This window comes from Corylus avellana, chromosome 2, assembly GCF_965113065.1.
Source record: "Corylus avellana chromosome 2, dhCorAvel1.hap1.2, whole genome shotgun sequence".
Lineage (NCBI taxonomy): Eukaryota > Viridiplantae > Streptophyta > Magnoliopsida > Fagales > Betulaceae > Corylus > Corylus avellana.
This window is the reverse complement of record NC_142491.1, coordinates 39,061,914-39,089,291: the sequence shown is the minus strand read 5'-3', so window position 1 is coordinate 39,089,291 and position 27,378 is coordinate 39,061,914. Positions and strand designations below refer to the sequence as shown.

The following is a 27,378-nucleotide window of genomic DNA, read 5'->3' as shown; positions in this document are numbered from 1 at the left end:
CTTACAATTTCTTAAAATATTAGTAATTTTTTAAAGTATAGTAAAAAGTGAAGCACCTAAAAATACTTAAAATATTACTCATGTACCATATTTAAAAAAAAAATATAAACCTAGCTGGATTAAACAATAACAACTTAGCAGTTAATAGATGGTATATACTTATTTGAAAAATGTAAATAAGTGAAAAAGATGATAAATTAATGGGCATCTTAGTATATGTATTTGTGTTAAATATGCATGAAACATATTATAATATGCACAGTTTGATATTTAGATAATGTTCGTATTACATGTTATAAACTTTGTTTTAGTCGTTTTATATTATGAGATATGAAATTATCTATGTAGCAAAAAGAATGCAAAAGAAAATATGATTGGTTATTATTATGTCTAAACCTCTTTTAATTCATGTGATTTGCAAAACTACTATGCATACATCTTTTTGTGAAAACACTGCATTTTTGTAGTAATTGTTTAGTTAATTAACACTAGTTAGAGGGTTTTCTCAAGGTTAGTAACTTAGTATGCTTGCACTTGCTGAACCGTGGACTCGCACATCCATCTATAAAATTATAACAATTTTATTAATGTCAATGAGAAGGTGGTCAACGAAGACCCCACTGTCGTACATGAGACTTGCAAGGAAGCCTTTCTTTTGAAGGGCTGGCTTACTGTAAGTTAGTTTTATATAATGACAACAATTGTAAAATTGTAATGACATTATAAGTTTATGTTTATGAAGATGTATTCTATGTAGATGAGTTTGTGGTAAAGAAATATTTGATATGCCCCCTACAATGTCCTCGGGACCTGCCGAAACCCATTCGGAACACTATCAAGACCTAGTCAAGATTCGCTGTCGCTGGGACCCAACCAAGCTACTGTCAAGACCTAGTCTGGATATTATCATAATAATTTAAAGCTTAATATGAACGTATATATATAGATATAATTGTGAGTTTTTCAAAAAAATGAAATCATTTTTTTGAAATCATTTCAATTATTTCAACCAATAATTGAAATCACTTTTCAAAAAAATGTTTTTATTTTCCGACAAAAAATATTTTAGGTAGAAACATAGTCAAAAACATGCTACAATTTGCTCATATCCTTCCAGATCAGATATCACTCGAACTCAACTTTCTTAAGAGTAGAGTACATTCTACTAAAACTTGGGACACCTAGCGCCTTGCACTAACTAATAGGATACATAGGGTTTAGGTTTCTGACTTCATGACGGTTACTGGTTAGGACCTTATAAGCATGGGAGAGGATAACACAATGCCCTCTGCTCTTTCCAAGCGTTTGTTAATAAAATATATCACCATCCATTTCCAAGACTATTACAATCCAATTACAAATTTTGCCCAAAATTCTCAAATACAACCCAAATTGGCCTCCAACGTGCATCAATCGATCATGCCGTCACTTCCTTCAGTGTCACTAACACCATCAAATTCATCATCTGATGCTTCCTCATCCTTGCTATCTTCGTCATCAGTTTCCATGGCATCTTCAGATATCTCTTCATCACTTTCATCCTTGTCCTCGTAGATTACTGGTACTGTTGAGGTATTTTTGTCTACCTCGTCATCCACAACCTGTTCAAAAGTTTCGCATAAATAAAACTTGACTCTTCCAAAAATCCAGACCACAAATTTACCAGCCAGAGACTCACCCCTGTGTAAAGCATGTCCAAGCAACTAGATAGTTGGATAGCTGATTCAAAAGCCGAGACTCTAGACTCGATTAGCTGCACAATATAGTACAAGGTTACATACTCTAATCATTGTAATTATAGATGGGAGGAATTCAAATGGGTATGTTAGGATTTCTTATAATATTCTTATGATACAATCCATTTAGTCTTTCACCAAACAAACAAAATACGATAGAATACAGGATGGGGACAAAATACGATAGAATACAGGTCCATTGACAGATAAAATATCAACAAACAAAAAAATCTGTTAATATGTTAAAATTTCTATAATTCATGTCGCATCAACAATTTAATCATGCAAAACTACGTAACTCATATACAAATCAAAACATTTTTCACGAACCTTCTTATGTTATTAGCAGTCATCATATTCCTGTTCTTTCTTGGACGCGGGTATCCAAGGAATATATAAATATTTCTTTTATGAGTAATTTTTTGTCATCACAAGGAGGAGAAATGAAATATTCAAACCAGTGGCTTTCGCTTCATGAGGCGTGAGCTCCAACCGGTTGAGATACTCCTTAGGATATATAAATATTAGATATCAAGGAAATGCAAGATACAATTCCAAAGTCAAGAAAATGTGAATTTCAAATTGCAGACACATTTTTGAAATACCATCAACTAGAAGTATTAAAAATCATATTATACACATAATGATAAGCTCTCCTGCTGAAATATTGGTGCTAATTAGCCCAATATTAATGGAAATATGTAGATTTTGTCACTTAATGAAATCCTCAAGATGATAAAGTCATATCATATTTAAGAAAAATAAGTTAGGAACAATTTGGTATCCATCAACCCAAACATCTTCTACGATGGAAAGTACATAGAAACCATCCCAACATGCATGGAATCAACATTTTTTGCGTCCTTTGTAGTAGGTTTACCTAAAATATTTCCACAATGAAGTAACCATTTCTAACCTGAAATAAAGAATTCAAGGCAAGTAAAGAAGATTCCTGGGAAATTATTCCACTTGCATGTTGAAGAAGTACGCTTTTTAGCCATGGAAGCGCACATGCCAAAATTGCACCCCTGGAATGAAAATACAACAAGTCAATTAAGTTCAATATCATATAGAAGTTTAAACACAAGGATGAACTGCAATTATAGACCACCAGCAAGACAGAAACAGGGAAACCAACATTATCAAGAGCCGCAGGATTCCCTTAAAGTGAATATCTATGTTGTCTTCAGGTTCTTAAGGCCATCAAATATTCGTGGTTTTGCTAAATAAGAATAGTGATGCAGGCAGGACCTCAGAAGGTCTAACTTACTTGCATATTCTTATAATACAATCGATATAATTGGTAGACACCACCTAAATTGGCTTAACAATTTATCACATTCATATTAACCAGACCCAAATACACTCCTAATTACACTGCAGTGAATGTTTTACCTCAACTGAATAATCGATACCAGCGACTGCAAAAGCTTGAGAACATCCGCCAGATTCAACAATGCAATGGACTTCGCAATAACCTGCAAAGCAGAACCACAAGCACAAAACACAAAAAGACACAATTTAAATCCAAACTCTTGCTTACTCGACCACAAACACAACCCTAGAGAGCTAAAACCTAAAACCGACCTTCTCATCACGGTTGTACAAGCAATCCAACAAAAGTGCACGATCATCTGCTCGTAACGCCTGCCTGAGCAGCACCTGAACTGAGTCTGCAGTCGGAGGCTGCATGAGCTGAGAAGAAGACTCCAGTTGTTTCTCACTGCTCTTGGCATCATCAATCTTGGAATCATCACTCTTAGACTTATCATTTTGTATCAGATTTAGACTCGCGAGCTTCTCTCCAATGGTGGGCTCGTTATGGTCCTCCTTCACAAGGACTCCATCCACTGCCTCTCTGCGACCTGTGCAAAACCAGGTGATTCAAATGAAACAACGATGTTTTGAGAGCTAAAGCATAAAAATAGTTGTTGTCTTTCTATGAACATGATTTTGTGGAGAGATTAGAGAGGAAGAGTGGGGGCTTACTTTTCTTCTTCTTCATTGCCAGCCTTGGATCAGTTGGTAGAAGAGGCACAAATGAGATTGCTTTTTGCAAGTCCTTCTGCAAGAAATTTGAATGGGGTAGGATAAGAAGTGATGAATAATTTCAATTGCTAAAGAACTAAAGAGGAGATTGAAGATTAGGATTTGGAACCAAATTGTTATTAACCAGTTTAAACAAATCCAATCACAACAATTATCAATTCCAAAATCAAAGCAAGCATAAAAAAAATCAACACAAAGATTTTGACAACGAAGTGAAAACCTTTTGAAAGACTCTTCCAAAACTAAAACCATTTTGGGGACTAGCCAACCCCAAAAGGCATCCCCTATAGAAAATTTGCGCTACAGATTGTTCTACTTACAAAATCTTTGTAACTCCAAACAACCAATCTTGTAATCCCACCAAACGACACATTCACCTCCCACTATAGTGCTTCCAAAACAACTTACCTTCTTCTATATGTATCATCTTCACAAATAAACCTCGTTTGCTTCAAACAAGAATTCTAGTGTCTGTAGGCTTTTCTGTTTGAACGGCACAGAAGAAACTAGGAGAAGATTTTAGTATGTTTAGGCTCAAGAACAAGAGTAAACATCTCCAAAACAACTAAAAAACTACCTCTATAGGAATAGGAAAGTCACGACATGAGATGATGAGGTTTCCAGGTTTTAGGTCAAAGTCAGTCTAATTTAAAACACTTAGCGGCAGGTCTCAGTCAACTGAGTCATAAAATCGATTGATCAAGCACATAGGGCCTCACAATTTGTATGCGATATAAACACCTCAGTCGATCGAGCATCAATCGAGCCTCATGGGTTTTAGTATGAAACTTGTTGCACATGCTCAGTTGATCCAGCATCTAATGAGGGATCTACCGAGCTTGCTCCATCTTCAATTTTGTACTTCTTGTGAACTGCATTTCGATCTCGACACAACCCTAAACCTAATGCTTACAACAAAAAACTTTTTGACACAAAATTAGCCAACCCTAAAAACCTAATAGAGATTTTAATAGATCTATTTAAAAGCTAAAAGTCAACAACATAATCCAATAGCTACTCCACATTTTCATTTAGATCCAAAATATATAATCAATCCATGTTCCCAGCAAATAGTGTCTTACCACAACTCATTACATGTTCACTTGTCTTACATTACAAGAAAATCTACTGCTCTAGCATTGGCTTGCCAATCACCTCAAGAATCTTCCATTTGGTTTGGAAGTCATTATAAATAATAACTTGGTTCTCAAATGCAAAGTGACTATGTAGGTTGCTCATCCTCCATTGGTTTGGTGGGGGTCACATTAGAGAAAAGTTGAAAATTGGTTTGCTAAAATTTTGGAAGAGTGTTTTGTCAAAATTGAAAATTGAGAAATAATTTTATTAAATAAATGAAAAAAAAAAATAGAAAGTGTTGCCACCACCATAGAGTTTGGCAGCCCAGGATTTACAATTGCAAATGAACAACTCAAATCAATTAAGTTTAATCTCAATTAGATTAGGTCGGCTATAGATCCTTATCAACTTATCTGGATTGGCCCCATACATCTTTTTCCGCGGTTATATCCTATCTAAAAAAGTCCTCTTTGTCGCTTTTCTAATTAACATATCCTTCTTCCCTATTTCTATGTTAAATCTCCCTCGGCTTCTTATCACTCCTCAACTTGATTCAAATAAATCATTCCTGCTAGTGCATGGATCAGTATCAATTGCACATAATCAAACCATCTTAAGTGATCCTTTCTCATTTGCATTCCTTATCTTATCTTTTCCGATATTCCCACCTATCCATCTTAAAATTCTCACTTCAGCTACAGTTATCTTAGGAACATGTGGCTTCTATACAGCCCAACATTCTAAGTTCTTTATCTTTCCTAATATTCACATTCATCCATCTAAACTTCGCTTGTGCAGTACTTAGTGTCCTAAATTTTATGTATAGTCTATCCCTAGCCCAAAGAAAGGGCGGTTAGATCATTTGGAAACCAGCATAAAACTTAGTCACTGTACAAAAGGACCCTTCAATTGCATATGAATAATGTGATGTGCATATAGCTCACTATTCATAAGCAAAGCTCCTTAGAGAATTACATAAAGAATAATGCTAGATCTACAACTCTTTTACAACTTGTTGATAAGTGTTAACATGTAATTAGAGTGTTAAAAAAATTTTGTAATGGTGGACGTGGCTCCAATCAAATGTTGACTCATGTCAAAAATTTGTAAAAGACTTGTATGTCTAGCATTACTCTTACCTAAAGGTAAAAGGCCATAAATGAGCCCATTCTTTTATTTATTTCTTTAGGACAGACACATGGCAAATGTCTTTCCCATTCATACCCAACCTGGAAAAAGAGCCCGGGGAAAATCTTAAATCGGCATAAGCCCTTCTATACTTAATCTCCTGGTGACATGACAAATGAGAGTTGTAACACCCCGGTCCCATATTGGAAAGATGAATAGCCCACATAAAGTTAGTAGTTTATAAAGACACTCATGTGTACTAAGCCCCACATTGCTTACTTATTATGTGAAACTGGGCTTTATAAGTGATTCTAGGGAAACTCAAAATTGATTAGTCATTTTAGAGTGATAGCAAATATGTGACTAGCGTTTTCCTTGGGTTGTTATAAATTGTACCAGAACCGCCTAGTAGCATCATAGCCTTGATGAGGAGATTGTAAGACGCCGGTCCTATATTGGGAAGATGAGTAGTCCATATAGAGTAGATAGTTTACAAAGACACTCATGGATGCTAAGTTCCACATTACTTTATTACTAGGTGAAACTAGACATTATAAGTGATATAGGGAAGCTCCAAACTGACTAGACCTTTTGGGATGATAGCACAAATTTAGTTAGCACTTTCCCTGAATCGTAGAGGGGTACATAGTGAAGACTATATATCTAAATACCAATAGAATCAGCAGCAGCATTTTCCAAATAGGCACCAGAGTACAAAAATGCTAGATTGAAGAAAAAGTTACTTCATACTTATTTTCACCCTACCATCAATTATACCATTCACCAGTCCTAGCCACATCATGCAAACACCTTGAAAGATAGATAAAAAAAGATTCTGAAAACAAGTTCGTCATCAAATCATCATTTTCTAAACAAGTATTCTAGAACAAAAAAGTTCAACTCAACTCAACTCAACCAATTGGAATCGATTGTATGATTCAGCTTGGTTCTATCTAGTGCCATGCCCAAAAAGGAAAAAAATAACAAAAGTACAGAAGCAGAAAATATCTGAAAGCAATATCCCCTTATTAAGAGACTAGTCTTACATCAACATCTAATTCATAGAGCATCAGCCAAATTTTTTTATTGGAAGTTACTCAGGCAGCCAGTAGGTCTTGAACCCACAAACACATACTCCACACCTTTCTCACGAGGAAGAGGAGATACCATTTGAGCTAGAGCTTGTTGGCCTCACCCAACTATTTTGCATGAATGCATCAATGTTGCATCTTAAAGGGCACTGCTTTCAGCAACCCAATGGGAAGTCTTCAATTAGTACTACTTACAGCTCTATGTGCATCCAAAGCTTTCATATTTCAAGCTTTTTTTTCATAACTAATTTTTTGGCTCCAAAGGGACTAGTGACCTCCGTTTCATAAGGCATAGTCCCCAACCGCTTGAACTAGCCATTGGGCTTTTGATACTGACATCAAACAAATGTCATATATATAGACTATAAATCACCAAGGCCACACTGACCAAATACTACAGGCATAAGAAAAAAAACACTTTCTATGTTCATAAGCCTGATTCCACATTAGATTATAAGAATAACCTCCATATTAACATTACATTACTATAACATCTCATCACCACCCTAGATTCTCTCCAATATGCACAATACTAAATCTTCTCAAACTTTCTCAAGTCATTCTCGCGGTCAATTAATTGAGGTTTACAGCTAAACCATTATAATCTAGTTCTATTCATCTAAGAACTAACTTAGATACAATGGGCATCCCTGGATGCAAATCGCCAATTACTGGGTCAGACACACAGTACAATTGTAGCTGTAATAACCTATTTAGTCGGCAAAAAGTTTAAACACGAATAAGAAAAAAAATTTTCACAAAAACGAAGATTTCGCAACTATACCAAATGATTGTCTAGAGGAGAGAACCGGATAACCAAATTTCATTATTTGGTTGTTCTGGATTTTATCCCTACAGTTTCTCATCTCATCAACGAAACAGATTAGTAGGTATAGTATCACTCACGAATTGATTCCTGGACAGTAGTCCTCGTTCGAATATTCACCGCCTAGCTGTCCGCATTGTAATTGTTCTGAGAAAAAACAAAAAAAACAAAAAACAAAAGTCTCTCGTTCAACGACACATACATGTTTCGTATGCATAGATGCAAATGGATGGAAACCCTAATAGTTGGAGGAGGAAGAGGTTGAGAACCATACTATGATAGTTGTTTTCAGTTTGGTATCCTTGGCGCCGGTGCGTTTCAGTGGAACTGCGCGAGCCGCGATGATATGAGATATCAGGGTTTAAGAGGGAGGGACATACTTTGGGTCTGTTTGGCTTCTTCGGGAGTTAGGCTCCGGTTGGGGACTGGACTTGTCCGAGTCCCGCTTTAGTATCGAATAAGAAACGAATGGTGTTTGTTTCGGGTTTTCCTTTTTCGTGGTTAACGAAGTACACTTCGACCACCCTTTAACAAGGATTGCATGAAATGATGCAATATATTATGTACATTGCAAATTTGCAGTACAAATGGTTAAAAACAATTAATAAGCAACTTTAAATGGAAAGGAGTGTTTTACAATAGTTGTCATAAAATAAAATAGTAATGCTAGGAATTATCTTTTTATCCTCCTAAATGTGATGTGGCTTTCAAAATTACTATTGGATCAAAATTCAAGTATGATTCATCTAAAATTTAATAGTAATTTTAAAAGACATATCAGTTTTAAGAAGATAAAAATATGATAAAAAGATGGTCTCTAGCATTACTCAAAATTAAAATAGTGTTTCACATTTGATATTCTTTTTTGGAAAAAATAAAAATTAAGTTATAGATTTTCTTATGATTTCAATTTGGTATTTAAAAATTTAATTTCAACAATAAAATTCTTAAGTTTTTATCTTATAAGTCCCTACTCAATCTGTCATCGAATTAATTGATAACATTCAATGTCATAATATTATGACAATGACATTTAACTCGTATATGACATAATATATGTATCATAATGAATAATTCTAGAAGTCCCTCTTGTGTCCCTCAAAAAATGAGGTAACTTTTAAAATCACCGTTTGATCAAAATCTAATAATGATCAATCATAGGCACAATATTGATTTTAAGAGCCACATCATTTTTAGAGGGACACAAGAATAAATTATATAGCATTACTCATCAACTATATGCTCTAAGTAGCATATTTATCTTAAACTACAAATCTATCTTTTCTTTTCTTTTTTTCAAAAAAAAAACAAAAAAAATTGATGGTTGTGGCCAGCCCTCAAATTTTATAAAATATGAGATTCTCCGACACCTACTTTTATTATTTTTATTTTTAATTACACTCCAGCACTTTGCCCGAACAATTCAATCTTTTTTCAACGTTACGTGCCGATGTCAAAATAGAAAGTCTTATGTTTCTTGCACTGAATGAATGCTGCAAAATAGTTCTTTATTATTATTTTTTTTAAGAAATGAAATATACGAGAAGAAGAAGTCTAGTGACCTTTGCTAATTAATCTTAATCCTATCGTTGATATTTAAAATAATAATTAAGACATTAAAATTATCATTAAACTTTTAAAATGAGTAAATTTAATATAATGTTTTAAATCATGTCGAGACATAAATATAAAACTATATACGTCAACTCTAATCCCACCTATTTAATTAAACGAGCCAAGCCCCTCAACCATAATCCACTAATTCCATACTAAGTTCATGTAAAACAATTGTTAGCTCTTATATTGTACGTCAAGTTCAAGTCATGTCAAAGTATGGATGCCCAAACCAAACTCTTTTAATTAAACAAGTAATACTCTTCAATCCTAACTTGCTAATTTCTTGTTAAGTTCATATTATGTTCGATAGTCGTGTAAAAAATTGTCAGCTCTATTTTTATCCATTACTACTGCAACATATATATATATATATATATATATATATATATATATTCCATTACTACTGCAACATATATATATATATATATATATATACCAAATAGCATCTCATATATATATATATATATATATATGAGATGCTATTTGGTATACTCGACAGATTTAAGAAGTCATGCTTGGTCAGGACTAAAAGAGGGCATCCATATTCATTCAATATAAATAAAATATGATAACAATTCCGGTTGCTGTTAAAGGTGCACCAGATCTACCTGTCACCAAAAGCACCGAAGAGTTAAAGGAAGGCCTGGCATTACTTTGAGTTCCGCAATGGGAGCATATTACGCCTCAAAAAACGAAGTCAAAAACTTAAAATTATAGCTAACAAAAGAATAAGAATAAACATCCTCAGGGAATCCAACTAGTGCATAACTGAAGAGATGGCACAGAATCTTAACAATCTCACTTCTTCTTCCCGCCCTTGGCAGCATCACCAGCCTTAGTCTGCACATATGAAAAATAGCAACAATTGCAGGAGATGGCAAAGTTCAACCAGAGAGAGAGAGAAAGAGAGAGAGAGAGAGATGACAACATAATTGAATTTCATATATGGCTTCTTACCTTCTTTACGCCTCGGATTTTCTTGGCCCTGTTTTTCCTTTCCTTCAACTGCTTTCTTGACTTTTCCACCTTAGTATCTAGTCCATTCTGCAATGACAAGCAATGGTTATTACTTATTAGCACAGTATAGAACAGGATAAGCACTGCATAGTGTGAAAAAAGAGAGGGTGAGATAGAAGAAGGCAGAGAGAACACCTAAGCGTTAGTTTGATTTAATAGTTTTAAAACGTGCGGTTTAAAAAATGCCTTTAAATGCAGTTAATGAAAATGTGATCTTTAAAAACCCAGTCAAAAGTTTAGTAAACTCGTGCTTGAACTTAAAAGCGCATCATCTCCTTGCATGCAGTTTGAAAACATGAAAAATCCACATTTTCAAATCGTCATTTTTTTTCATGCACACTCTCAAACAAGACACTCCACGATTTTGTTTAAAAACGAATGCACGTTTTGACTTACGAAATCGCGGGGCCAAAGGTACTCTAAGAAACATTATGAACATAATTTTATGTTTAAAAGCCAAGTTACTTTGATTTTACTTCCAAAAGACAGTGATCAAGCATGGTCCCAATATCTATAGGTCCAAATTTAATATGCTTAGCAATGAGAAGTCTATGCCCAGAAATATACCAATGTTTGTTCTTCCTACTGACAACATAAGATCACACAAATTGGACATTTGAATCTATCGGGACATTATATAAGCACTGTAAATCTTACTTGTACATGCTTGCTCACATGTGACTAAGTCGTCGCTCTCTCTTCATCCCACCCACATCTCATCAATTATAATAAAACAATTAAACAATTAATCTAACAAAAAATTAGATACGAGTCACAATGAGCAAGACATAGGGTTTTCCTAGATAAATATCTGAGCCAGCATATTAAGGGAGGGAATCCAGAGTTACAATATTGGAAGGGAAAAAGACCAGCAATGTCTACAACACTTAAGTCCTCATTCCAGCATATTAGATTTGATGAAATTTTCTGTTAAGAGAAATTATAAATGGAAATTTAAGACATTCTACTATCTAATGTACACTCTCTTGCAGCACAGTAAGGGAGGGAGAACTTAATTGGTTTTACAATTGCAAATGAATAACTCAACTCAATAAAATCTTAATCTCAATTAGATTAGGTCGGCTATAGATCCTTATCAACTAATCTGGATGGCCACATATATCTTTTTCCACAATTATATCCTTATCTAAAACAATCATCTTTGTCGCTTCTCTAATTAACATATCCTTCTTCCCTATTTCTACCCATGTTATCTTAAATCTCCCTCTGCTTCTTTCACTCCCTCAACTTGATTCAAATAAGTCCTTCCTGTTAGTTCATGGATCAGTATCCATTACACATAATCATACCATCTTAAGTGAACCTTTTTCATTTGCTCTCTCGATAGCAGCCACCCTTGCCTTCAAACAGATGGCTTCATTACTTATCTTTACCTATATTCTCACCTATCCATCTTAGCATTCTCACTTCAGCTACATTTAGCTTAGGAAGCATTCTAAGTCATTATCTTTCCTATTATTCCCATTCATCCATCTGACCTTCACTTGTGCAGTACTTAGTGCCCTAAGGTTTATAGTCTATCCCCAGCCCAAAGAAAGGAGGGTTACAGCACAACCAGCATAACACTTGGTCACTGTACAGAAGGACCCTTCAACAGCATATGAATAATGTGCTCTGCATATAGCTCATTGTTCATAAGCAAAGCTCCGTAGAGAATTACATAGAGGTTAAAGGCCATAAATGAGCCCCACACTTTCTTCTTTTATTTATTTATTTAGGGACAGACACATGGAAAATGGTACCATTCATTGTTGATTATTTCAACCTATTACTACCTCCCAACCCCCCCCCCCCCTCCCCCCCCCCCCCCCCCCCCGCCCTTCTTTTTTCCTTTCCAACCCAACCTGGAAAAAGAGCCTGGGGACAATCTTAAGCCGGCACAAGCCCTCGTATACTTAATCTCCAGTGTCATGACAAATGGTGGTACATATTGGAGACTATATCTAAATACCAATAGTGATGCAGCAGCATTTCATATAATTATATTCAACATACCATCAGTTTTACAATTCACCCGTCCTAGCCACATCACACCAACACCTTGAAAGATAGATAAAAGGAGGTCCTAACAAGAAGTTCTTCATCAAATCATCATCTTCTACACAAGTATTCTAGAACAAAAAAGTTCAACTCAACTCAGCTAATTGGAATCGATTGTATAATTCATTTATACAGCTTGGCCCTATCTAGTGCCGTTCCTAGAAAGAAAAATAGAAGTACACAAGCAGAAAATATCTGAAAGCAATATCCCTTTATTAAGAGTCTAGTCTTACATCAATATCTAATTTATAGAGCATTACCCAATTTTTTTATTGGAAGTTACACAGGCAACCAATGGGTCTTAAATCCTCGTGCATGTCCTCCAACTATTTTGCACTGAACAAATCAATGTTGCATCTTAAAGGCCCAATGCTTTCAGCAATCAAAATGGGAAGTCTTCAATTAACACTGCTTACAGCTCTATGTGCATCAAAAGTTTTCATATTTCAAACTTTACCAGTAAAACCCTTGTAGTAAAGCCATGATTGTATTCTTAACATACATACAAAACCTCCATATTAACCTCAAATTACTATACCACCTCAATATTGCTTTAATATCTGAAAGCAATATCCCTTCAATATGCACGATTCTAAATCTTTTGAAACTTTATCACGTCACTCTTGCTGTTAATTGATTAAGGCTTAAAAAAAAAAACCATTATAATCTAGTTTGAGATAATCTATTTAGCTAAGAACTAACTTGGCATATGAACAATATGAACAGAATATAAATTGTAACAGAAGAATTCTACATGTACCATGGTATCCAAATCAAGGAATATCAGAGTCATTGGTCACTACATGTAAAAGCAATAAAGATGAGATTACCCTGATTAGCCGGTACTTGGGCTCGTACTTCTTCGCATTCTCAACAGAATCATAAATCAACCCGAACCCAGTGGACTTCCCGCCACCAAAATGAGTACGGAACTTGAAAACAAATATGGAATTGGGGTCTTTCACCTCGTACATCCTTGACAGCTTCTCTTTCAGCTCAGCCTTTATAAAAATTAGAGATCAATCATGAGTGTGTACAAATGGATTGAACAAAAAAAACAGCGGAGTACATACCAATAAAATGGAAGGGGAGAAAACAAATACACAACGGAAAAATAAAAACTCATACCTTAGACACATTGGGCCTCCCAGGATGCAAAACGTCAATGACCTGCGTCAAACACACAGTACAATTGTAGCTGTAATAACCTATTTAGTTGGCAAAAAGTTTAAACAGGAAGAAGAAAACCAATGTCCCAAAAATGAAGATTTCGCCTAAACTAAACCAATGATTGTCTTGAGGATACAAAAAATTCTGGGTCTATTTTCCCTACAGTTTCTCAGCAACCAAACAGATCAGTAGGATATAGTAGAACTCACGAATTGCTTCCTGGACAGGAGCCTGTTGGTCATGAACTTCCTCGTCCGAATAGTCACCGCCTTGCTGTCCGCCATTGTTATCGTTCTGAGAAAAAAAAGCCTCTCGTTCAACAACAACAAATATAAGGAGTGAAAACCCTACTCTCGTTCAACAACAAATATAAGGAGTGCAAACCCTAATTGTTGGAAGAGGAAGAGGTTGAGCACCGTACTGCAATAGTTGTTTTCGGTTTGGTCACCTTGGCGCCGGTGCGTTTGGTTGGAACTGCTAGATGATACTAGGGTTTAAGAGGGAGAGAAATACTTTGGGTCTGTTTGGCTTCTTAGGGAGTTAGGCTCCGGAAGCGGACTGGAGTTGTCCGAGTCCCGCTTTAGTATCGAATAAGAATCGGGAGGTGTTTACTTTATTTTTAGGGTTAAATGTATTTTTTTTAGTACGTGTGATTTGTTTCTGAATCAAATAGCCATTGGTTTATAAAAGTATCACAAATGGTAGATGTGGACAACTTATAAATGGAATTGGTATTATCTATTTCCTATCAAAAATTCAATGACCCGTCATGTCAACAATTTTCATGTGTTCCATATCATATTAGTATTATTAAAAATAAAAATATTAATTTTTTTTTAACAAAATAAAAAAAATCTCCCTTTAGCCAAATGCATGTAGATGAGGTGACTCAAATCACTTTTAATCATTTTTGGCTCGACCACCTCCATTTAGCTAAAGGTGTGGCTCAAACACTTTCTTTAGTCAGCGTAATGGCCAATGGAGGTGGTTTTGGGTGACTTGACTACCCTCGTTTGGCCAAAAAAGTGGCTCAACCATCCCCTGTGTTGACATGAGCGGCCGAACCACTCCATAATGATTGCAAGTGCATGGTTCAAAGGTACCTCATTTAACATTTTTGGGGATGCTTGAATAGTAAGAGAAGTGGAAATAAATATGTTTTAAAAAAAAAAAAGACGAGGTGACCATGCATGCTAAAGGGGAATTTTATATTGGAATCCACATAAAACATGTGTTAAATTAGCTGGCATGAGCTGTATTGGAACACACATGAAACATGTGCTGGATTAGGATTAAACATGTGTTAGATTAGCTGAAACTTAGTGGAGAAGTTTATTATTAGTTGAATGTATTTTTTACAGCAAAGTCTTTTGTATAATTACTCTTCTATAAATTTTTTATTCATTAATACAAAATTCTGGTGATTCAACCAAAGAATACTTTCTGTGCTCACATACTCTGTTCTTCATTTTCTCTGTTTTTCATTCATCCACAACATATTGAATCTCACATTTGATATGGTATCAGAGAATTTTTAACTCAATTTTCTTCCGTGTTCATTCTTTTCTATTTAGATATCTTCTTGATTTTTTTTTTGCAATCATGGCTTCATCTTGTTCCATAGAGTCAAATCTTTCGAACTCTTCAACTTTTTCAACTTCTGTTAACTCTGCAATGGATTCAAATCCATTGTTTCTTCACCATAGTAATAGTCCTGGTTCAGTGATTGTTTCCTCTCCACTCAATGGAGAAAACTACTACACATGGGCTAGATCCATGACCATGGCCTTGACGGCGAAAAACAAGCTCCAGTTCATCAATGGTAAACTGCCAAAACCACTACCTTCTGATCCAGATTACTTCGCATGGACACGTTGCAATAATATGGTTCTTTCTTGGCTCATCAATTCTGTGACGAAGGAAATTGCAACCAGTGTTATTTCTATTGATTCAGCAGAAACTATGTGGAATGATCTTCGTGATCGCTTTTCTCAGTATAATGGCCTGAAGATTTTCCAAATTCGTAAGGCAATTTCTGCAATTACTCAGGAGAATCAATCGGTAAGCACTTACTACACAGCTCTCAAAGGATTGTGGGATGAATTACTCATGTATCGTCCAATACCAATCTGTTTGTGTGGTAAATGTACTTGTGGTTGTGTGAAACTCTCTCTGAGTATCATCACCAAGAGTATATTCTTCAGTTCCTCATGGGATTGAATGACTCTTTTTCTCATGTGATAGGCCAAATACTGTTAATGGATCCACTTCCACTTATTAACAAGGTGTTCTCCTTGGTTGTTCAAGATGAACGCCAGAGGATGATTTCTGGTTCGATTGATTCCATGTTTCATAATACTACTGCCATGATGGTTAATAATGTCAAGGCTGCTTCTTCATCTTCCAATTCTTCTCTTGCTTATGCGAGTACTCGATTTAGTAAATCGAATGTCATCCGCAAGGATAGACCTACATGCACTCACTGTGGTGTATATGGACATACTGTTGAAAAGTGTTACAAATTACACGGTTTCCCACCTGGTTTCAAATTTACCAAAGGGAGACTTGCTGCCAATCACTCTGTTCATCAAGTTTATGATCTTGAGTCATCCCGTAACTTGTCAACCAATCTGCCTGTAAGTTTGCCAATCATCCGGGAGCAAATTCAGCAATTGCTTACTTTGCTGTAGCCGAAGTCTGATATGGCTCCACCAATCATTCAACCAGGTGAACATCAGAGTCACCTAGTGTCTCAGATGTCAGGTAACTTCTTTCCAATTCAACCTCCACACTCTGGTTTCTCATCCATTTCATCTTTTCAAGTTGCCTCGAAACTTGAAAACAATCCATGGATCATAGATACAAGTGCTACTGACCATATGGTCTGTTCACTTTCTTTTCTTACTACAATTACATCAACTGTTTCTAAATTTGTAAAACTACCTAATGGTCAATTTGTTTCAGTTACACATGTTGGTACTGTTCAAATTTCTGCGTCATTCATTTTAACCAATGTGCTTTGTGTTCCATCTTTCAATTTCAATCTCATTTCAGCAAGTAAACTAACTAAAAATCTTTCTTGTTGTCTCATTTTTCTTGCTGATTTCTGTTTTATTCAGCACCTGTTGACTTGGAGAATGATTGGAGTGGGTAAGGAACATGAAGGCTTGTTCTATTTGGTCAATAAACTAGTAAAGCCTGTATCAAGTATTTCAATTCCTGTTGTTAGTCTTTCTGTTAAGAATGTTTCTTCAGATGTATGGCATTACCGTTTAGGTCATTTGTCTACTTCACGTCTTAAGCTTCTAAGTCAATTATATTCTAGTATATCTGTTGACTCCAATAAGTGTTGTACCATTTGCCCTTTAGCTAAGCAACAAAGATTACCTTTTCCTGTAAGCCATTTTGTTTCTAATAAAGCTTTTGATTTGCTGCATTGTGACATTTGGGGTCCCTTTTCTACTAATTCTTTCAATGGTGTTAAATATTTTCTCACCATAGTAGATGATTATTCTAGATTCACTTGGGTTCATCTAATGGTTGCTAAGTCTCAAACCAGAAATTTGATTACATCTTTCGTTCATATGATTGAAACCCAATTTGAATCTAAAGTCAAATGCATTCGAAGTGACAATGGTCTTGAATTCCAGCTATCTGATTTTTACCAATCCAAAGACATCATTCATCAATTGAGTTGTGTTGAGACACCTCAACAAAACTCAATAGTTGAAAGAAAACATCAACACTTGTTAAATGTAGCACGAGCTTTAAGATTTCAAGCTAACCTGCCACTCATTTTTTGGGGTGAATGTATTCTTTCAGCTGTTCATATAATCAACAGAATTCCTACTCCTATTTTGTCTAACAAAACACCCTATGAGTGTCTGTTTTCAACTCCTCCAAATTATTCTCATCTTAGAATATTTGGTTGTTTGTGTTTTGCTTCAACTCTCACTAGAAATTGATCTAAGTTTGATTCAAGAGCAAAACCATGTGTTTTCATTGGATATCCATATAACATCAAAGGATATAAATTGTTTGATTTGTCCACTAAAACAATTTTTATTTCTCGTGATGTTATATTTCATGAAAGTGTTTTTCCTTATCATCCAAATTTTAAACTCTCTCATATTATCCATCATAACACTGTTCTTCCAAATCCTATTCCAGATTATAATGATAATTCTATTTCTATTCCAAATCATTTTACTGATATTGTTAATAATCTTGTTCCTTCTATTTCTAATGATGTTTCTGATCCCAATAATCATGAAACACATTTGGATTCTGTTCGTACTACACATGTTCCTAGTATTCCCATTAGAAAATCATCTAGGATTAAACATAAGCCTAGTTACTTACAACATTTTCATTGTCAAATGGCAACTACTTCATCCTTATCACCTCAAAGCATTCATCCAATGGATTCAGGTATTCCTTATAATCTCTCATCTGTCATTTCATATGATAAACTGTCCCCTTCTTATAAACATTATCTTCTTTCGATTTCAACACATGTTGAGCCACAATACTATCACCAAGCTGTTCAGCATGCATGTTGGCGTGAAGCAATGCAAGCTGAAATCAAAGTTCTTGAAGATAATAATACATAGACTCTTGTGTCTTTACCTCCTAACAAAGTTGCTATTGGCTGTAAATGGGTTTACAAGGTGAAGCACAAAGCAGATGGGTCAGTTGAAAGGTACAAAGTAAGGCTTGTAGCCAAAGGATTCACTCAATGTGAAGGCTTAGACTACTTTGAAACATTCTCTCCAGTGGCTAAACTCACCACAGTCAGGTGTTTACTTGCATTGGCAGCAATCAATAACTGGGAGCTTCATCAACTAGATGTAAACAATGCATTTTTGCATGGAGATCTAGATGAAGAAGTGTTCATGAAACCTCCTCTTGGCTTTGGCACCAAGGGAGACAATAGGGTTTGTCGTTTGAACAAGTCTTTATATGGTCTAAAACAGGCCTCTAGACAATGGTTTAACAAATTTTCCTCAACTCTGCTTGCTCACGGGTTCATTCAATCCAAAGCAGACTATTCATTGTTTACTATGCCCAAAGGTTCTTCTTTTATGGCCCTCTTAGTTTATGTTGATGACATAGTTCTAGCTAGCAATGATAGTCAAGTTATAGCAGATTTGATTGTGTTTTTGAACACTCAGTTTAAGTTGAAAGACTTGGGTCCTTTGAAGTTTTTTCTGGGTTAGAGATTGCTCGAAATTCTCAAGGAATTTCACTATGTCAAAGAAAATTTGCTCTAGATATTCTCAGTGATGCTGGTCATTTAGCTACAAAGCCTTCCAAATTTCCTATAGAATCTAATACCAAGTTTTCTACTATAGATGGAGCCTTACTTGATGATCTCACAATGTATCGAAGGTTGATTGGCAGGCTGCTATATCTCACAATCACTAGGCCTGATTTAACATATTTAGTCCACACTTTGAGTCAGTTTATGCAAGCTCCTCGGCAGCCTCACCTTGATGCTGCATATAGAATTCTTAGATACATCAAAGCAGCTCCTGGCCAAGGGATTTTCTTTCTAGCATCTTCCGCTCTTCATTTAAAGGCTTTTTGTGACTCTGATTGGGCTGGTTGTCCAGACACCAGAACATCAGTATCTGGTTTTTGTGTTTTCTTAGGAGATTCATTAATCTCTTGGAAGTCTAAGAAGCAAACCACAATTTCCAGATCATCAGCTGAAGCCGAATATCGTTCTATGGCAGCTGCTTATTGTAAGTTAACTTGGTTGCTTCATTTGCTTAAGGATTTTCAGATTCCCCATCCTCAAGCTGCTCTTTTATTCTGTGACAGTAAAGCCGCTCTTCATATAGCTGCTAATCCTGTTTACCACGAGAGGACTAAACATATTGAAATCGATTGCCATGTTGTGCGAGAAAAGATCCAACTTGGCTTAGTTCGAACACTTCATGTTTCTTCTACTAATCAACTAGCTGATTTGTTCACTAAGGCTCTTGGTTATGATGTTTTTCAAACACTTCTTGTAGTGCCCCCGAATTTTCAAAGCTATTTAAATAGATTATTTCGATAATGATGATTATTTTAATATCCATTGTAGCTAAGGATTTTAATTATTGGGAAATTTATGAGAGTGGTAATTAAAGAATGGTAATTGGTGAAATAATAGGATAGTAAATGGTAGGTATAAGGATGGTAGAATAAGAAGGTAGAATAGTATAGGTAGAATAGTATAGGGTTGGTAGAATAGTATAGGGTTGGTGGAATAGTATAGGGTTGGTGAAATAGTATTTGATTTTCTCCTATAAATAGAGCTCTTCTCCTTCACAATTTTCACCACTCATCTCCTCTCCCATCTCTTGCATATATTCTTCCTTCTTCCGCTTTTTACTCGGTCTTTCTTCTTTCTAAGAGTGTTTACTCAGAACAGAGAGAGAAAGGGCGAGACCAAGCGCTACAAGAAAGAAATAACACAAGAGATAGCGGACTTTAGAAAGTAGTTTCAAAAGATATACTAGTGGTGTTAATCATATTGGAGCAACTGGATTCCTTCATACCACTTTTAGCTTCAGTCTAGAGGTAAGTAAATTCACTACCCCTTCTAAAATTACTTCATGCCATGCTATTTATTCATTCTTTAGTAAATTGTAAATGATTATTTTATTTACGTATTATGAAGTTATGTTGCATGCATGAAGGATTTTTAAAAGAATTATCTAGAAAGTTTCTATTTATTTAAACGCTTTCTAAGTACAACAAGTTTATATTTGAAAAGGTTTCCATTTTGAGAAAAGAAAGTTGAGAAATGATGATGATTATAAGAAAGAAAAAAGATGATAAACCCTCCTACATGTTGCCCTAAGATGCATCAAAAGAAGTACAAAGAAAAGTACAAGAGATGAGATAAATGTTTATGAAATGAGGGCACATGTATGGAGGAGAGTATTTTTGGCCCCAAGATAAGTAAAGATGAGAGTTCGGTACCGATACTCGGATGGAGGCGAAACCACTGAAGGAGGCTATGCCAGAAGGTGGTATTCCATCAACAGACCGTTGAGTGCACCAAGAAAAAGAGTTAATTGACGGTCGGGCATGGCTGAGGCCACAGTTCAGTGCCATGGTCACAAGGACCCGCAACCCTCGTGCACAGGGGTAATAGTGTACATGGGCCCTATTATGAGAAAATGATACTATATTTTCAACAATGATATGCTATGATGATTTACAGAGATGATTTATAATGATGATTTATAATTATGCATTATGATGATGATTTATAAAGATGATTTACAACGATGATCTATTACTAGATGCAATAGTATGTATATGTTACGGGAGATGCAACCGTACATACAGATATTATTATGGCTAGAATTATATTTATTTGCGAAAACGATTTTCAAAACTGAGAACAAGGAGTAAAACTATTTATGGTTATGGATTTTACTTGTTGGGCCCCCTTTGGGCTCATTCAGTTTTATTTCTTGTTTTCAGGTAAAAATGATGCTGGAATAGGAGGCCGGAATGGGGTGGGAATAATTATTAATTTTCAAAGTCTTTTCATATAAGTTATTGTAATGATATGATATTCCGCAACTAAAGTTTAATGTTTTCTAATTTCGCTTGTAATAAAATCTCTTGAAAAATGTTTTATGCATTTTTCGTATCTTTCAAAATCAAGTACTCTGATAGACCTTATAGATCTTTGCAAGAACTTTTGTTGTAAAAGAAGAAAAGTGGCAAACTCAGCCTTAACGGGCTGGGGATGTTACACTTCTATCCAAGATGAACATTATTAATATACATTGTTCATCTTTATTGGGGGGGGGGGGGGGGGGTATTGGAATCCACATGAAACATGTGTTAAATTAGCTGGCATGAGCTGTATTGGAACACACATGAAACATGTGCTGGATTAGGATTAAACATGTGTTAGATTAGCTGAAACTTAGTGGAGAAGTTTATTACTAGTTGAGTGTATTTTTTACAGCAAAGTCTTTTGTATAAATACTCTTCTGTAAATTTTTTATTTATTAATACAAAATTCTGGTGATTCAACCAAAGAATACTTTCTGTGCTCGCATACTCTGTTCTTCATTTTCTCTGTTTTTCATGCATCCGCAACATATTGAATTGAATCTCACATTTGATATTTTATGTGTGCGAAAGTGGCCCATATTCTCTTATGTTCCAAACTCCAAAAGCAGAGCATATCATGGCACGTCTTGAGAAATGTTGTTATAATTACTCCTAAGAACAGTGGCGGAGAGAAGAGGGGGCGACCTGGGGGCGGTCGCCCCTGGTAAAAAAAAATTAAAAAAAAAATTTTAAGTAATTTTTTGGCATAAATTGTTTACTGCCCCAGGTAAAAAAAAAAAAAAAAACTCCTCCATCTGTTTCGGTTTCTTGGTTTCACATTAAAAAAAAGAAGTCAAGAAATTTAATGTTTATTTATCAATATTTGGCATTTTCTTGTCATAATCCAAGTACCCAACCGAGTAAGTTGAGAGTAAAGCTTATAATTAAAGCCATTAACGCCTTGATTTGTCTTTGTTATAATTTAAGCTTTTTAATTGAGATATATCTATCATTTTCATCATTTTATTTATCTTATTCTAAAACAATATTGCTATTTTTCTTTTTGTTTGGTGTGTTTTTTATATTTTGGGATTTTGTCAAGCATCAATGAGTTTCAGAAGATTATTGCCAATCTTAGATTTATTCTTTTTATTAATTCATTTTAGGCTAATAGCTATCGGAATATGCTAATAATTTTATTATAATATCATTAGAGTATGAGAAGTAAACAATTATTAAAACAATACTTCGTAACAAAATGGAAGATGAATTTCTTGAAGATAATTTACTTGTCTACATTGAAAGGGAAATTCCTGAAAGCTTCGATTCAGATTTGATACTTGATGATTTTGTTTTTCTTAGACCGCATAGAATGCAATTTTAGGCACTTTGTATTTTGTATTTTCCTTTACTTTTGTACTAGTGCCTACATGGTAACTAATATATCAATTTAGCATATAAATATGCTTTTTGTGATACATATATTGTGGTATAATTTTTTTTTTATTGTATTTATCATATTATAATAAAAATATAATATATAAAGAAAAAAAAAATTTATCATTATATTTTATTATTTTATTGACGCCCCTGGTAGAATTAAGTCCTGGATCCGCCACTGATGGCAGCAGATTTATATATGAACAATGACGTATCAGATTTTGAACCATGAAAACCAAGAGCAATTAAAAGAGTGCTTAACCTTGAAAACCAAGCTCGGGGCGCTTGTTTTAGACCATAAAGAGCTTTTTGCAGCTTGCATAGATGCAGAGGAAATTGAGGATGAGTAAATCCAGGGCGTTGAGTCATATAAACTTCTTCAGATAATACCCCATGTAGGAATGCATTGTTTACGTCAATTTGACGAATAGCCCAGCCATTTGAAATTGCAATAGAAAGAACTGTACGTACCATAGTGGGTTTAACTACAGGGCTGAAGGTTTCACCAAAGTCCACACCAGGTTGTTGATGAAAGCCCTTGGCAACAAGACGTGCTTTGTATCTTTCAACCGAACCATCAACCCGTCGTTTGATGCGGAATACCCACTTACATCCTATAATATTTTGAGCCTCCGAAGGGGAAACTAATTTCCATGTTCAATTCTGTAACAATGCATCAAATTCACAATTCATTGCTTTTCTCCATTCCGGATGGTTGATGGCAGAAGAGTAGCAAGTTGGTTCTACCAAATCCAAGTTAGCTTCGGTTAGGAGAGCATGAAGGAGAGGATATTTTGTGGTACTATCGGTGGGTATTTTTGGTTTGATAATACCATGTTTGGCTCTTGTAGTCATGGAATGGGTGTTGGTAGGGATATTTGGTTTGTAATGTGGGGACCTACAGACGTGGGGGTGGGTGAGACTAGGGGGTTCACGGGTTGAATGTAGTTTGGGTGAGCTACGGTTGTTGAGTGATTTTCAGGTGGGCTAGGGGCTGGATTTTCAACAGGTGTGGCAGGAAATTGATGAGTTTGAGAGGGACTTGTCATAGATGGTTTGTGGAAGGTGCTTGGGAAACCATTGAGGGACCGGTTAATAAGGTTGTTGGTCTAGGCGCACGGGTGGGTCTTTGTGCAGATGTAGATGGGTTGTTTGGCATGTGAGGAGTGACGTGGGTGAGGGTAGGTGCATGTGAAGTAGCTTGCAGAAGCACACTTGCTGCTGGTAGAGAACTCACGGGTTGGAGGAGAGAGAGTTGAAAAGGAGCTGGACCCAAAATTGATGCATTAGATGACAACAAAGAAGGCGATTTTTCAGCCTGGGAAAAAGGAAAGATTTATTCTTGAAATATCACATCTCATGAGAAGTAAACTCTACCGGTTGGAATATGCAAACATTTGTAACCTTTGTGTAAAAGACTATACCCAAGAAAGAGACACTGGACAGACCGAGGCTGCAACTTATTTGTGTTGTAGGGTCGTAAGTTTGGCCAACAGGCTGAACCGAAAACCTTCAAAAAATTGTAGTCAGGTTGAATTTTGAAAATAATTTCAGAAGGAGATTTTTTTTGTAAAGTGTTTGTTGGCATTCAATTTATAAGATAACATGCTGTGACAAAAGCATCTTCCCAAAAACGAAGGGAAACAGATGCATGAGAGAGAAGAACTAATCCAGTTTCGACAATATGTCGATGTTTTCTTTCAATAGCCCCATTTTGTTGATGGATATGAGGACAAGATAGTCTGTGAGTGATGTCATTTTGTTGAAAATATTTATGGAGAGAGCAATATTCGCCTCCCTAATCAGATTGGACACACTTGATTTTTCTGTTAAAAAATCGTTCAACGTAAGATTGAAATTTAACAAAAATATCAAAGACATCACTTTTGCGCATAATTGGAAAAAGCCAGGAATAACGACTAAAATCATCCATAAATGAAACATAATATCTGAAACCAGATTTTGAACAGATGGGAGAAGGACCCCAAACATCTGTGTACATTAATTCTAAAGGAAATTTACTACGATATAGAGACTTGGAGAAAGGGAGTTGATGACTCTTGGATCCAAGGCAAGCAGCACAAGACATGGAGTCCTTTTTATTTTGCAAAAATGGAAGCTTGAATGAAGATAAGACACGACGAACGACACTAAAAGCCGGATGACCCAAACGGGAATGCCAACTTGACACAGACGCACGTTCACCCACCAAAGCAGTTGGATCGCGCACTTTATTGACATTTGAAAAAGGAGGAATGATATAGAGCCCGTGATTACTCCGCCTTTGCAGAAGAGTGTTCCCTGTAGCTTGGTCCTTAACAAAAAATTTATATGGGTGAAATTCAAAATAAGTTTTTGTAGCTTTGTTAAATTGATGCACAGATAATAGGTTTTTCCGAATTTGAGAGACATGGAGAACATTATTTAATTGAAATTGAAGAGAAGGGGTAGAAATTTGGGCAGTCCCAATATGCTTGATAGAAAGCCCAGTACCATTACCAACACGGATTTGGTCAGAACCACCATATTCTTCGGCCTTCAAGTTGAGATTGGCAAGATCCGAAGTGATGTGATGCGAGGCCCCAGAGTTTGGGTACCAATTGTGATCCACAAGGGAGGGAGGTGCAGCAACATAGGCGTGAGCATTGGATGTATGCTCTTGTTGAAAAGAATCATCAAATCGGTGGTGACATGTGAGAGCTCTGTGACCAACTTTTAGACATACCTGACAAAAAAGTCGGGATTGAGAATGAGAGGATCGTCCACCACGCCCCCTGCCATGCTGATTTCCAAATTGGTAAGGTGGACGATTTTGCTGGGAGTATCTCCCACCACGGCCATAATTAAAATTGGATGGAGAATGGCAGCCTCCACGTCCACGGGTTGGCCTATTTTTAGTCACAAAGTTTGCATCTGCAGGGGTAGCATCTAGTGTTGCAGCATTGTGAAAAAGACGGTGCTCATGAGCAAGAAGATGCCCATATAGATCATCAATCGTCATAGGAGTCACACAGGTGGTAACAGATGTGACAAATGAGTCATAGTCAAACCCAAGGCCGGCAAGAAGAAATGCAGTGAGCTCAAAATCATTGAGTGGTTGATCAACGGCAGCAAGAGTATCCACGAGGTCTGTGAATTTCTGAAAATAGTCCGAGACGGAGGAATCACCCTTCTTGAGGGTAACAAGTTGGAAATGAACTTGCATAAGGCGAGCCTGAGAGTGAGAGGTGAACAGGCGTTCAAGAGTGAACCAAAGATCACAGGAAGTGGTACACTTGAGCACATAAGTGAGGATGGACTCCGTTAAGGAGGATGTAAGAGCACCCAGGATGAGTTGGTCCTGCTGCTTCCATGTTGCATACGCTGGATTTTGTTGCTTTTCGATAGTTTCAACTCCATCAGTGGTGGAGGACACGACTTCAATGATTTGGGGTGGAGGTTTGATAGTGCCATCAACGAAGCCATAGACAGAGTGGCCTTTGAGAATGGGCACAATAGTAGCCTTCCACAAACAATAATTGTCTTTTGAAAGCTTGTGAGTAACAGAAGTGTGGATAGTGGTGGTTGTAGTGGTGATGGTAGCATATGAGGTGGGAACCACAATGGAAGATGATGCATCAGTCATTGCGGTTGAGAGGAGTGAGAAAAAAAATCTGAATGTGTAGTGAGATGGGAATAGAAAAAAATGAAAATAGGTGGCAGGAAAGAAAAACTGACGTGAGTCAAAAAAATAGCTCTGATACCATAAAGACTTTGATAATCAGAAGTATTTTCAAATGTACTACCTTACCTTAACATTGGTATAGGCTTTGTATTTATAATTAAAGTTGTTACAATAGATAACAATTTACAGATTTGAGAATACATTTGAATTCTAAAATATATGAAATATATTTGAATTCTGAAACATATAATTTAAATTCTAACTCCTCTTATAATCTTTATCTTGAGAAGCTTTATCTTGAAGATTCTTTTGAATTTGAACTTAGAGATTATCTTGAGACTTATTTTTATCCTTAACAGAAACATTGTAACTTGCAAATTTATTCTCCTCTTAGTATAGGAAAAGATTGTAACTTGCAAATTTATTATATGGAACAAATTGTTAATATTTAGTGTTCGTTCAATTTTGTTGGAGCATAGAATCTCTTGTCTTGATTTATTTTGATTGAGCATATATCTCTACCAGTTCTAACACAAGTGAAACGCCATTGATTTTAATTATTTTTATTTTTTAAAACTCTGAAATTAGTTGATTTTTCGAGCGCAGAGGATTTCATACGTATGCAAAGGTGCATTTATAGTTGGGTTTTGAATAGTTAGATGCTTTATTTCTTATAATGAGCTTTTAATTTTTTCAACTATTTATCTTCCATGGAATATGGTTGCTTGAAATTTTTTAATGTCCCTATAAGCTTTGAAGTGGTAAGTTGGTAACATTGACTCAGACACTCCATTTTTGGTTTACCTTTTGTATGTTCAACCGTGCACACACGTTGAACATACAAACCATGGCCAAGTCATCGACCTTCACTCCCTCTTTCCCCATTTCGACAAACAAAAGTAGCGAAATTCTGGGCAAACCATGTCGAGCATA

At 35.8% G+C, this 27,378-nt stretch overlaps 2 protein-coding genes and 1 pseudogene across 4 annotated transcripts; 1 reads left to right on the top strand and 2 right to left on the bottom strand.

Moving 5' to 3' along the window:
• Positions 1 to 1,123: 1,123 nt before the first annotated feature.
• Positions 1,124 to 8,290, bottom strand: LOC132161758 (uncharacterized). Its single transcript, XM_059571944.2, has 8 exons — positions 8,182 to 8,290; positions 7,988 to 8,054; positions 3,726 to 3,801; positions 3,324 to 3,601; positions 3,132 to 3,214; positions 2,653 to 2,764; positions 1,679 to 1,753; positions 1,124 to 1,601 (listed from the first exon to the last, which is right to left on the bottom strand). The coding sequence occupies exons 3-8, from the start codon at positions 3,739 to 3,741 to the stop codon at positions 1,410 to 1,412; spliced, it is 756 nt and encodes a 251-aa protein (XP_059427927.1). The 5' UTR covers positions 3,742 to 3,801; positions 7,988 to 8,054; positions 8,182 to 8,290; the 3' UTR covers positions 1,124 to 1,409.
• Positions 8,291 to 10,039: 1,749 nt separating this feature from the next.
• On the bottom strand, positions 10,040 to 14,305 carry LOC132163275 (small ribosomal subunit protein eS24z). Of its 3 annotated transcripts, none has more exons than XM_059573509.2 (6): positions 14,157 to 14,305; positions 13,982 to 14,066; positions 13,731 to 13,772; positions 13,433 to 13,603; positions 10,482 to 10,568; positions 10,040 to 10,364 (listed from the first exon to the last, which is right to left on the bottom strand). In XM_059573509.2, the coding sequence occupies exons 2-6, from the start codon at positions 14,054 to 14,056 to the stop codon at positions 10,323 to 10,325; spliced, it is 417 nt and encodes a 138-aa protein (XP_059429492.1). In that variant the 5' UTR covers positions 14,057 to 14,066; positions 14,157 to 14,305; the 3' UTR covers positions 10,040 to 10,322. The 3 variants fall into 3 exon arrangements, with proteins under 3 accessions (XP_059429492.1, XP_088369972.1, XP_059429483.1); XM_088513846.1 differs by having other exon boundaries at positions 14,189 to 14,305; XM_059573500.2 differs by having other exon boundaries at positions 14,194 to 14,305.
• Positions 14,306 to 15,374: 1,069 nt separating this feature from the next.
• On the top strand, positions 15,375 to 16,462 carry LOC148587734 (uncharacterized; annotated as a pseudogene).
• The last annotated feature ends 10,916 nt before the right edge of the window (positions 16,463 to 27,378 follow it).